This window comes from Nannospalax galili, unplaced genomic scaffold (assembly GCF_000622305.1).
Source record: "Nannospalax galili isolate Female #2095 unplaced genomic scaffold, S.galili_v1.0 scaffold75, whole genome shotgun sequence".
Lineage (NCBI taxonomy): Eukaryota > Metazoa > Chordata > Mammalia > Rodentia > Spalacidae > Nannospalax > Nannospalax galili.
The window spans coordinates 9027380-9040098 of NW_008339433.1; the positions used below are offsets into that span (position 1 = coordinate 9027380).

The 12719-nt window shown below is 38.1% G+C and overlaps 1 protein-coding gene across 3 annotated transcripts in view; it reads left to right on the forward strand.

Annotated features, from left to right (window-relative positions):
• Cul4b (cullin 4B) overlaps window positions 1-11719 on the forward strand; it is a 62703-nt gene extending 50984 nt beyond the window's left edge. For all 3 annotated transcript variants that reach the window (XM_029563970.1, XM_017798391.2, XM_008833928.3), the window contains exons 17-21: window positions 1207-1320; window positions 2154-2259; window positions 3476-3648; window positions 6182-6334; window positions 9568-11719. In XM_029563970.1, the coding sequence (XP_029419830.1) occupies window positions 1207-1320; window positions 2154-2259; window positions 3476-3648; window positions 6182-6334; window positions 9568-9663 (642 nt within the window). In that variant the 3' untranslated portion in view covers window positions 9664-11719. The remainder of the gene's footprint in view (window positions 1-1206; window positions 1321-2153; window positions 2260-3475; window positions 3649-6181; window positions 6335-9567) is intronic.
• Window positions 11720-12719: the final 1000 nt, after the last annotated feature.

The window sequence follows — 12719 nt, forward strand, 5'->3', positions numbered from 1 at the left end:
GAAATCACTTTTCATTTGAAAATACATGCCTTTTTAAAAGTACTTTATTTATTTTATGTGTATGTGTGTATTTCCTGCATGTAGCTAAGTACACCCATGTTGTGCAATGCCCGCGGAGTACAGAAGAGGCTATCAGATCCCCTGGAACTGGAGTTACTGACCATTGTTAGCTGCCATGTGGGTGCTGGGATTTGAACCCAGGTCTTCTGCAAGAACAGCCAGTGTTCTTAACTGCTGAGCCATCTCTCCAGCCCTTGAAAATACATGCCTTTTAAAGGCTTAGAACAGCAAACAAAGTGCCAACAGTTTTAATATCATCTTCTTCTACTTAACTTTTTAAGGCCATTTGAGCACATTATTAATGAAGCTAGATTCCTAAAATTAAGTGCTTAATTCCCCTAATTATTCTTCTGTTTCTTTAGCTTATAACCCCTCAACCTCCCTAGCTGTCAAAAATGTTCACTCATATTTCACCTGAAGGCTGGATTAGTAAATACGATCAGCACATAAGTAAATCTACCCTAATAACCTTGGAAAATGTCTATCTCAGGACCAAAGCCTAGAAAAAGACTGAATAGAGAAAGAGATACTAAGAGTCGATTCTCCATGGAAACTGTCCTAGAAGCCCAGGTCATGGAGACTAGGGTAAAGAAGGGATAAAAGGGGCAGAGGTAGGACTTTAGAAAGGACTCCCATTTTGGCAGGTGGTAGGAAGAGATACCAGCAAAAGAAACTTGGGCAGAAGCAATAATGAGAAACCAGAACTGCATAGTGTAGAAGTCATCAGAGGTAAAGGGATGATTAAATGGGCAGAAGAGATCAAAGAGTGGCATGATTACCAAGTACCATCACATTGGGTGGTTAGGAGAGTTTTACCTTAGATCAAAGTGACTGGTACCTACTGGGTATAGTCTTAAAAACTTGAAAGTTACTGCAAATGAGGTTCGTACAGAGAATGGTGAAGTGGGGGTTAGTAAGATGACTTGGGGCTAAAGGTACTGTCCACCTAGTCTGACAACTTGAGTTCCATCCCCAGGACACATAGTGGAAGAAGAGAAACCTGTTCTTGCAAGTTGTCCTCTGTGGCATTGGCACATTCCCACACCACCATATACACAGGGTGGGTGGATGGATGGATGGATGAAAAGACTGGTGGTGTAGTATTGAATATGGAGCTTAATTAATGTCTCTCTTTATTGACTTTAGATGGTAAAACTTCAGGAAATTTTCAAGACATTTTATTTAGGCAAACACAGTGGCAGAAAACTCCAGTGGCAGTCGACCTTAGGACACTGTGTGCTCAAAGCCGAATTTAAAGAAGTAAGTGGAAATTCCCCAAACTTAATTTCTAACTTCATCTTTAATACTGGGGTCATTCCTATTCACTTGAAGGGTGGGTGAAGCTACTGTTTTATAAGTATATCCTAGACATTAGTGTGACAACAGTGATAGATTTGTTACACTTTTGTGTATGTTTTAAGATGGTCACCTTTTCTTCCCTTGAATTGACCCTTCTCCAAAAATAATAACGTTTGCTCACCTATGGATGTCGAATTCACATTACTGCTTCCTTTCAGAAATCATGCTACTAGAAGCTACAGAAAAACCTAGGCGTTAAATATCCATCTCTAATTTCAAAAAAGTCTTACGCTTTTCATGACTAATCTGAATCAAGTGAAAATTCATTTGAAAGTGTGGCATAATGGTACATGACTGTAATCCTAGCACTTAGGAGGTAGAGACAAGAGGACCCAGACTTCAAGGACATCTTTGGCTAGATAGCAAGTTTGAGTCCAGCCTGGTCTACATGAGACACTGTCTCAGAAAATGCATTTGAAATAGTAATTTCTGACTGCTTATGGTCAATATCTATAACGACACACAGGTCTGGGTTATTTTCATTACTTTATTCCATTTTAATAAGGATTATGAAAGACCTGTTAATAGGACTAACTAATCCTTCATTTTATGTAGAATCACACCTAAACCTTATACTGTACATTCTGGATTACCTGTAGTGATTTTTCTGGATAATGTTAATCTGTTCTTCTAAACTCACTAATTAAAAATGCTTTTCCTGTAAGAAATTACTTGATTAATTTTTCATGTATTGTAAAAAATCATTGTGGCTAAACACTGCTATTTCCCAACAGGGTAAAAAAGAACTTCAGGTCTCTCTTTTTCAAACCCTGGTGCTGCTAATGTTTAATGAAGGAGAGGAGTTCAGTTTAGAAGAGATCAAGCAAGCCACCGGAATAGGTTTGTATTCAGTAAATTAGCAAGCATTTTTAGGTCTCTACTGCTTGTGTTCCACTATGTTCAGAACTCTGGGAAATTCCTCTTTTCTGTACTCTTTTTTTTTTTAAGATGGATTTGTTTTTTATTTGTGTATGTGTGACCCTGTGTGAGTATATGTGCAGCATGTGTGTAGAGCCTTTGGGAACCAGAAAAGGGCATTAAATGCCCTAGAATTGGAGTTTCAGGCTGTTGTAAGCTGCCTGATGTGGGTGCTAGAAGCCCAGTTTGGATCTTCTGTGAGAGCAGTAAGTGCTCTTAACCACTGAGCCATCTCTCCAGCCCCATCCTCTATATTCTTAATTTAATAGAACCATGTGGGTGGGTGTGAAATCATACTGCAAATGATTTCAAAACCAGTATGTACCTGTGTGCTAAGATGTTGGCAAAGATGTCACTGGATGGAGGTGGGAGTAGAGCTGGCCCTACAAGTTTTGGTAAGGGAGAAGGCATATGAAACAAGGGAAATAGTGTGAGAAACTGCATGGAGGTAGGAGTGGGGAATGTGGCTAGGAGTGATGAAAAGTCCAGTCATAGCTTAGAACGATGAATTACAAAACATAATAGGTAAGGTGTGTAGGGCCTGGTCCTGATACATACAACAAATGAAGCCTGTGCTATAGTATCTCACAGAGCTGGCCACTGAAGCAGGGAGAGATTCCAGTCTAGAAGCTATGATGCTAAATCTGACATAAAGTGCTAAGGGGTTTATGCTAGAATGAGGCCAGTGACAATGAAGTGTCTCAAAGGAAACAATTACTAGGTACATGGAGGAATGAAAGAGAAAGAAGCCTTTAAAAAACGATTCTACGGTTTCTTATCAGATTCGGTTGGTAGCATCACCACTAGCAATGGAGCCCCAGAGGGTTACAGAGAACATGGACATACTGGTGTGATGATAAAACAGCCAAGTGAATGTGTCCTTTGAATGAGAGGCTGGAGAGAGGTGAAATGTTGTGCCAGAAGAAGTAGCAGTTGTCTGTATGAGATGGTAATTGATGTCCTTAGAAGACAGCAAGAAAAAAAAGTGCTAATGGGTAGAACAAGGAACAAGTGTTGGTGCTTTGGGGGAAAAAGAAGCAGATTAATAGAGGATGTGGCAGAAGATAGATTGACATTGATTGTAATGTTCATGCTGATGAGCTACTAAAAAATAACTGAACCACTGTTTGTTCCTCAGAGGATGGAGAGTTGAGAAGGACGCTGCAGTCACTAGCCTGTGGCAAAGCTCGAGTTCTGTCAAAAAACCCAAAGGGAAAAGATATTGAAGATGGTGACAAATTCATTTGTAACGATGATTTCAAACACAAACTGTTCAGGATAAAGATCAATCAAATCCAAATGAAAGAAACGGTAAACTTTTTGCTTTCTCCTAGTCCTGTGTTTCTAGTAGGATTTACAGATTTTATTGTTCTAATGCTGCCATTGCTATTAACATTCTCTGTGCCTCTCTCTCTAGATAATGTATTTTAGTGTTTGATTTTTAGATTTCTTTTTCTTGGGGAATGAACATAATTGGGCTGATGATGAACAATGTTTTGGGGGGATTTGGGGTTTTCTTCCTATGGATAGACCCCATAGCCATGTGCATACTTGACAAGTGTTCTACCTTTGGGTTACATCCTTCCATCAGTGTAATTTTATATCCTTTTTTTGTTTTAAATTTTTTCATTGATTTTTTTTAAGATGACATATACAATAATGGGGTTTCATTGTGACATTTTCCTACATGTAGCATTGTACTTTGTTTTTGTTTGGCCCCCTACCAACCTCCCTCATCCTTCCTCCCTTCTTCTTAACTGGTCTTCTTCATCCTCTCAAATATTCTTCCTGCTTTCATGTCACACACATGCGTGTATGTACATGCGTACGGAGTTAAATCCAGAACTTAAACTTACTTTGTCTTTTCCCTTCTTCCTCTTCCCATCATCCATCTAGATTCCACATGTGAAAGAAAACATGGTATTTGTCTAAGTCTCTTACTTTGCTTAACATGGGGATCTCCATTTTCATATATTTTCCTGCAAGTGACATTGTTTAATTTTTTTGTAGCTGAATAAATTTTCATTATGTATATGTACCTTAATTTATTTATCGATTCATGTGTTAATGTGCATCTAGGATGTTAGCAGATCTTTTCCTTTTTTTTTTTTTTGAGACAGGGTGTCCCTTCTCCAGCTTCCAGCTGTCCTGGAACTCAGCTATGTAGACCAGACTAGCCTACAACTCACAAGATCCGCCTGCCTCTGCCTCCCAAGTGCTGGGATTAAAGGTGTGTGCCACCATGCCCGGCTTTCTTTTTTGAGACAGGATCTCATATAGCCCTGGCTGACCTCAGACCAGGTCAGGCTGAGATAGGTCAGACTGTGTAGCTGAGGGTGACCTTGAACATCTGATATTCCTGCCTCTACTTCCCAAGTGCTGGAATTATAAGCTATTGCCAGTATACCTAGTTTTTTGCAGTGCTGGGATCATACAAAGGGCTTCACACATGCTAGATAAGCACCCTACCAAATGACCTATATCTGGTCTTTTGTGTGTCTGACCCCCCAACTGTGTAACTTGGGCTATCCTGGAAGTCACTCCATCGTCTAGGCTAGCTTCAGAATTAAAGCAATGCTCCTGCCTCAGCTTCCCGAGTTCTGAGATTGCAGGAATAAACCACCTGACTCAATCTTTAGAACTTTTCCATGCTATTAAATATCTTTAACAAATGACAAATAGGCCTAAGGAGATGACTCATTTGGTAAAGCACTCTCACAAAAGGCAGGTGCACAGTGGCATGTGCCTATAATCCCAATGATGATGAATTGGGAGATGGAGGAAAATGGATTCCTGAAGTCACACAGGCCAGGTACACTGGCCTACAGAGCAATGTTCCAGGCCAATGAAAGACTTTGTCTCAAACAGAAAGTGGAAGGTGCCTGAATGATACCCAAGGCTGTCCTCTGACCTCCCCACCCATGCCTACATCCACACATTTTTAAAATACAATGAAGTGGTCAAAAAAATAGCTAATAGGGGCTGGAGAGATGGCTCAGTGGTTAAGAGCTCTGGCTATTCTAACAGAGGACTAGGGTTCGGTTCCCAGCACTCACATGGTAGCTAATAACCATCTGTAATTCCAGTTCCAGTGGATCTGACACCCTCTTCTGACCTCCTTGGACATTGCACGGCACAGGTGCACTTACATACATGCAGGCAATACACTCGTAAACATAAAAAGAAATATTTTAAAAATAGCTACATAATACTATTTTACATGACTGATAAAACTGCAAGAAACATTTCTGTACTTAATCTTATTGTCTCTGGTCTTTCCCTTACGATAAATTCATGGAATTAAACTTTTGGATTAAATAGTATGGACATTTTAGTTTTATTGATGGCCAGAAGTCACCTTGGGTGTTGTCCTTTAGGAGCCGACTACCTCATTTCTTGAGACTTAGTCTCTTGGGATCTGTAACACACTCGTTAGTGTAGGCTGGCTGGCCAGTGAGTTCCAGGGATTTGCCTGTCTGCTTCCATTGCACTTGGAGTATAAATACATGCCACCACACCTGGGATTTTTATGTGAGTTCAGGTGATAAAAATAAAAATCTGGTCCTCATGCTTATGTGGCAAGCACTTGGTCAACTGAGCATACCTCCCCCTAGCTCTTAAAGATGGTGATTTTCTGTTAAGTAACATTGGCATTGTTCTATTGATACAGTGCAGTATGATTAGAACAGAAAGGCATTATATTTGTAGAGTATTTTTTTCTTGACTGTTATTTTAAGGTCTCATTTAAATAATTCAGTACATTTAAAGCAGTAAGACTGTCATATCTGTAATACAGTTTGTGTGAATAATCAGGTTTGAACTTAAGTTTAAAACTTTTTTTCAGGTTGAAGAACAGGCTAGCACTACAGAAAGAGTATTTCAAGATAGACAATATCAAATTGATGCTGCAATTGTCCGAATTATGAAGATGAGGAAAACACTTAGTCACAATCTCCTTGTTTCAGAAGTATACAATCAGTTAAAATTTCCAGTAAAAGTAGGTATTCCTGTGTTTTCATACTGGGCTTGTTGGATATGAAAGAAAATACATTAGGTTTCATACATTCATATAGCAGATAGAGATGAAAAACTAAACTATTTGGAGCAACTGCTTCTTAATTGCCTGTGCTCATACATGTGATTTCTAAAAGAACTTCATTGGCATGTGTAGACAGCTGTGATGGAAGTGGGAAACATTTTATAAAAGCCCCTGTCCCTGAAGGTTTAATGAGTAAATGAGGCTTTGAAATTTTTTCTTTCTTTCTTTTTGTCTTTTTTGAGACAGGGTCTCCCTGTAGCCCCAGCTGTCCTGGAACTCACTATGTAGACCAGGCTGGCCTTGAACTCACAGAGATCCACCTGCCTCTGCCTCCCGAGTTCTGGGATTAAAGGCGTGTGCCATCACATCCGGCTGAGGTTTTGAAATTTTCAATTTCATTCACCATGTTTTGAACCATACATCTTTTGGAGGTAGCTTGATATTTGACAGATTTGGTTATTAGGTGAATTACAACTTTTGTTTATGTAGCATACGTAAATGTTTATTAAAAATAGTTTACAGGGCTGGAGAGGATGGTTCAGCTGTTAAGAGCGCTGGCTGCTCTTGCAGAAGACCTGGCTTTGACTCCCAGCACCCACATGGTGGCTAACAGTGGTATGTAACTCAGATCCACTCAGATGGCTCAGTGGATAAAAGCATGTGCTGTTCTTCCAGAGGACCTGAGTTGGGTTCCTAGTATCCATATCGGGCAACTCATAACCACCTGCTGCTCCGGCTCCAGGAAATCCAACGTTCTCTTCTGGTCTCTGCAGGCATTTGAACTCACATGACATTAACACTCAGGCACACACATTTAAATATAATTTTAAAATATATATAAATATTTTTAAAGTTTTGAGTAATATTTACTATATTTCTACACATGCATACAATGTGTGCTTCCCAAATCTAATTTCCTTTTAATGTGTTTTGAAAAAGTCTAGCTATAATAGTTGTTGTAAACTGAAGTTGCTTATTACCTGGACATGTTCCAGTATAAAAACACAGCAGTAAAGGCACTTAGACAATGTGGTATTGTACTGGACTATTTTTCCAATTTTAAAAGATTCCTAAGTTCTTGCAATAATAAATATTTGGTAGACTTTGTGTAGAATCCTGGCTGTTACACGATTCCTAAGAGCTTTAGACTTTGGTAAATCGTTTAACATTGCTAAGCTTGTTTCTTCTTTTGTGAAATGGAAATAATAATTATACTTACCTCACAGGATTATTATGAGGCTTAAATGAGATGGTGATTATAAAAACCTTACTATTGAGTTTGGTATGTAAGTACTTACTAACTATTAATTCTAAGAAGTTAGGCTTTTTCTCTAAGTCTAACGCTGCCTCGTCATTACCATTCTTTTCCATGGACTCCCCCAATCATTTCACCTCCAGACAAGAGCACTTACTGATACTAGAATATAAGAGATCCTATAGTAAACACTCTTGATTAGTTTATGTTTTTCAACTTAGAAAAGTCATTTGATATTCAAACTTTGTAATTACTGGGTGGAATTTTGCCTCCCTGTCTTGACTTCTCCCTTGTTTTTTTGGTGTTTTGTTCTTCAGTCTTGCTAGGTTTTCAAGGCTGGTCTTGAGAAACTGAGCTGAAGATGTCCTCCTGTCTCAGCTCTTGAGTAACTGGGACTATAGACATGTGCCACCATGCCAGGCTTTTCTCTTGATCCAAGTGGTCATTTTACGTATTCTTCAAAACTGTATTAGCAAACAATATTATATAATCGACCATCCATATACATGTGTTCCATATCTTTGAAATTAGCAAGCTAAAGGTCAAAAATATCATTTGAAAATGTATTAGCGCCACCATGCTCAGCTCTAAACTGTGATAATGAATTTTAAACTACAAGATTCAGAAATCCAAATCACTTATGTAAATAGTTAAATCATATCAGAAACATACAGATGTGAACTATTATATTTCATTTATCAAACTATTGTATGTAGCTGGTGTGTGTGTGTGTGTGTGTGTGTGTGTGTGTGTGTGTACAAATATGTGTGTACATGCCTGCATATTTACATTTTTTTCATGTCTGGTTCTGGGAATCAAACCTGTGACTTCACATTTGCTAGGCAAGTGCTGTCTCAGTAAAAGTCCCTGACTCCCACCTCCTTCATTTTTGAGATAGGATCTAGCTAACTTAACTCAGGGTGGCCTTGAATTTACTATGTAGCCTGCCCAGGTAGGCCTTGAATTAAAATCTTCCTGCCCCAGCTACCCAAGTAGCTGGGATTATAGGCCTGTGCCACCAGGTCCATTATACTTTCATAAAGAAATTTCCCTTAGACTTTTTTTGATTTTTAAAAATTATATGTATATGGGAAAGCTGGTATGCGCATGTGAGTGCAGGTGCTCTCAGAGGCCAGAAGAGGGTGTTGAATCCCTTGGAGCTGGAATTACAGGTGGTTGTGAGCTACCCACCATGAGTGCTAGGAAATGAACTGGGGTCCTCTGCAAAAGCAGTAAGCATTCTTAACTGCCAAGCCATCTCTCCAGACCCCTTTTTTATGTTTTAATTCATTTATTTGTTAATTGGTTAGTTAATTGATCTCAGTGTGTGTTTGTTGAGACAGTGTTACTATATCCCAAGCTGGTCTTAATCTCACAGTCCTCTTCCTTCAGCCTTCTGATTGCTGGGATAATAGAAGTGTGCTCTGATGCCCATCTACATGTTAAACTTCAATGTATAAAAATGGAAGCTAACTTGCAGAACTAGCCTTTGCCTTTTGCTAATAAAGGTGCACTCATCTATTTCAAACCATCTTGTTTGAATTTAATTAACATTGTTTCCCTAAACGATAATGAGTTCCTTATATAAAATTATGCAAGTTTAGTCTTCTGTTTTTAATTGTATGGAAGGTAGCTAGTTCTCAGAAGGTTATCTTTAAAATAGAAAAGTAGTAGAAAACATTGAATGACTTGATGATGTGGTTAGAGTATGGCTATAATATGTATAGTATGTAGTGTAAAACCTTTTTTTGGCTATTTGAGACAGGGTCTGACTGACAGGGCCAACCTCGAACTTGTGATCCTCCTTCCTCCTCCTGAGTTAAGGGGTCTAGGCAGGTATCACTACATACCTGCCTTTCGTTCATTTTTTAATGGGGTGTTAGTAAACGGGCTTGTGCTAATGAACTTTGCATTGAAAATATGCCTTCTCTTACAGCCTGCAGATCTAAAGAAGAGAATAGAATCCTTAATTGACCGAGACTACATGGAACGAGATAAAGAAAACCCAAACCAGTATAACTATATTGCATAGAATGTTGGCCTTGGAACACTGTTATACGCAGTAGCCAGTGGATAAACTAACTTGTTGAATCTCCTATTATTTGACTTCTTTTATACTTCCAATGACCAAATCAAGCAGTGTAATGGAAATAGTTGAGTGGACTTTTCTCAGTGGTTAACATGCCATTTTAAAGAGTAATACTTAACCTTTAAGAAGAATGTTGTGCAACTCTTTGCATGTTATTTAGTATGATGTGCAGAAAACTCTTTAAGAAAGTACCCGGTCTTCATGATTCCTTTTTGGAACTGGGGAAGAGATATCCCTATGGTTATTAAAAGGGGAGGGGGGTTCTTATACCATTAATGAAGCAAAGGTTTATTTGCTTAAAAGTCATTTAAAGATACTTAAACTGCATGCAAACTTTATTTACTGTACAGAGTTCTGGATGTATTTATCAAATAGAAAAACCACCCTGGACTTGGTTGTTCACTTGTTTTGTGGTTTCCCTTGAAAAGAAAAATAAACTGTCATAGCTATTGATATTTTACTAGAAAACATTCTGTTTCATGGAAAGGGATGTTTGAAAAACTTCTTTGGAAACATTTTCAAGTAGGGCGACAGTTACTGACACAATAATTTGTATATTCACATCCTAATGTTTCCATTTCTGAATATGGGATGTGTATATGTGACCTAGCCCTGAGTTTACTATGCTAACAGGTACTTTCAAAAAATAGCTAAAATAGAAAAATTGCTGTTCATCCTGTACTAGAGGAACATAGCAAGATTGAAAAATCCAAATCTTCGTATTAAAAATGAATACAATATGAAAATCACAAGTGACCAAAAATCAACATGTTTTATGAAATTTTACAGGCTCAGAAATTCACCAACTAGTTTTCCACATGCTTTAGTCTTTAAATGTTGTTTGGACAGTTTTTGTCTTGAATTTGGACAAGTTGTTGAATGTTGCCTGCTTCCTGGGGTTTTCATTCCAGTTTTCTCTGCTAAAGGTTTTTGTTTTGATTTGTTGTGTTTTTTAAACCCCACTGCTCTTTATTGGTAAACAAAGCCTTTACTGTCATAGTGGATACTCTTTATCTGGAAACTGAGATAAGAGTTTCCCCTTATGTTGCCAGGCGTGGTGGCGCACGCCTTTAATCCCAGCACTGGGCAGAGGCAGGTGGATCTCTGTGAGTTTGAGGCCAGCCTGGTCTACATAGTGACTTCCAGGCCAGCTGGGGATACAGGGAGACCCTGTCTCAAAAAGACAAAAAAAAAAAAGAGTTTACCTTTATTTTCATTACATACTCCCTATTTGGAAATTTTAAGTTCTGTATTCTTTTTTCTGTATTCTTTTTGGAATTGCTTGAATTTAAGAGTTCTCATAGCCACTGGACACCTGCTTTTCAGGGAAATGTCCCCAAATTTTCATACATAGAAAATTGAAAAAGTATTGTTATTCAAACAAAAATGTGAGTAAAAGGCTTCTCTTCATCATCGTGGCTTGTTTGTCATGAAGGGAATTGATTATGGAAGAGAGGCAGAAAGTTTTAGTGTTTTTTTATTAGAACTTCTTTAATATTTTGTGCAACAGCGTATTTCCTTGTCTGTTTGGAGCCATTGGGGGAGTGCCTAGATCCAAACCTTCAACTTAGAAGACTTGGGACTCTTGTGTCTACTATTGATTGTTTTCTTGAGTTCTCAAAGACCTGTGGCCAGCTATCTATATTTTTTAAGGTTGCCTGTTTCTCTCCAATTGCATCAACTTGCACAATGTTTAACTATATATAGTATTTAGAATTCCTTCCCAATTCTTTTTGAGCAGCCATGACGTATATTTTTTTCAGCTCCTCCCTAGTGTCCTTACAGGAGCTTTTCTGACAAGGAAATGTGGTTATTTTGTTTACTGGACCATCTACATCAGTGTTCTAACTCATCCCTGATGGGCTCTGGGATATCTAGACTATTACACCACTCACTAGTTACTCTTAAGGGATTTTAGGTAGAGTTCCTACTAGGAGGCTCTTGATATCACCTTTATTGTCTTGAAAGCGGGTCCCTTTCCTGAGGTTCTTAATTCTTTGAAAACTTGATGCTGTTTCAGCTGAAAAACTAGCAAGACTGTTAAAGGGAAGCTGTTTAAGAAATTGAAAATTATAAACTATATTGGGTAATTGTGAATTTCAGTTCTGTATCAGTTGAATTTTTGTGCTTTTTTTTACCCTGTGTATGTGGTGGTTCTATTTTTCTCCAATAAAACTTTTATTTAAAAAAAGTTTCTAGTAAGATCTTTAAAATCCAAATATTGCGAGAATGTAATAAAACTGACAAGACATAAAATCTTTAATTCACATTTGACAATTCACATTTGGTTATTTTTATACTTTCTCTTTGTTATTTTTCTGATCTTTTGAGATACCATGGCGAAGGTAATAGTAAAACTCCCAGACATCCTCAAGGTAGGTATTCTTATATCATTTTAGAAAAATTAAATACAAGTATAAACATTGCTTTATTCACACTTTTGAGGTCAGTTAATGTCATAATGTCAATATAACAGTAGTCTAGATTTAACTTGAAAGGAAAATTAAGAGATTATGCTTTTTTTTAGCTATGGTGTTTGATCTTTTTCTGTTGATAGTTTATGTTCTGGGTAGAATACTGTCACAGATGTTTTCTAATTTTTTTCCTAATTCAGTTTCTAAGTCTGCTGAATGGACTTGACATCTTGCCGTAGACTTGAAATTCATCCTGCATATACATGTTTGTACAATGGAAGAAATCACTTTATTCCTTGTATCTAAAGGATTGAGTGTTAGGGTTCCAAACAGCAGCAGTTTCCCTCTTAAAAAAAGAGAAAAGCTGTTGTGATAAACAACTTCTAAAATCTCTGGTTATCAGGTAGAATCTGCTTATCTTATCTTTGGAGATGAGAGGAAAGGCAGGCTGCTTCTCAGCAGAGTTTGTTTTCCTTGACTCCAAAGGTCAAGGTGAGGTCCCTGTTGGGGAGCGGGGGAGCTGCTGTTTGGAAACCTAACACTCCCTAGTTGCTCCCTAGAGGTAGAGCTTACATACCCATCTTC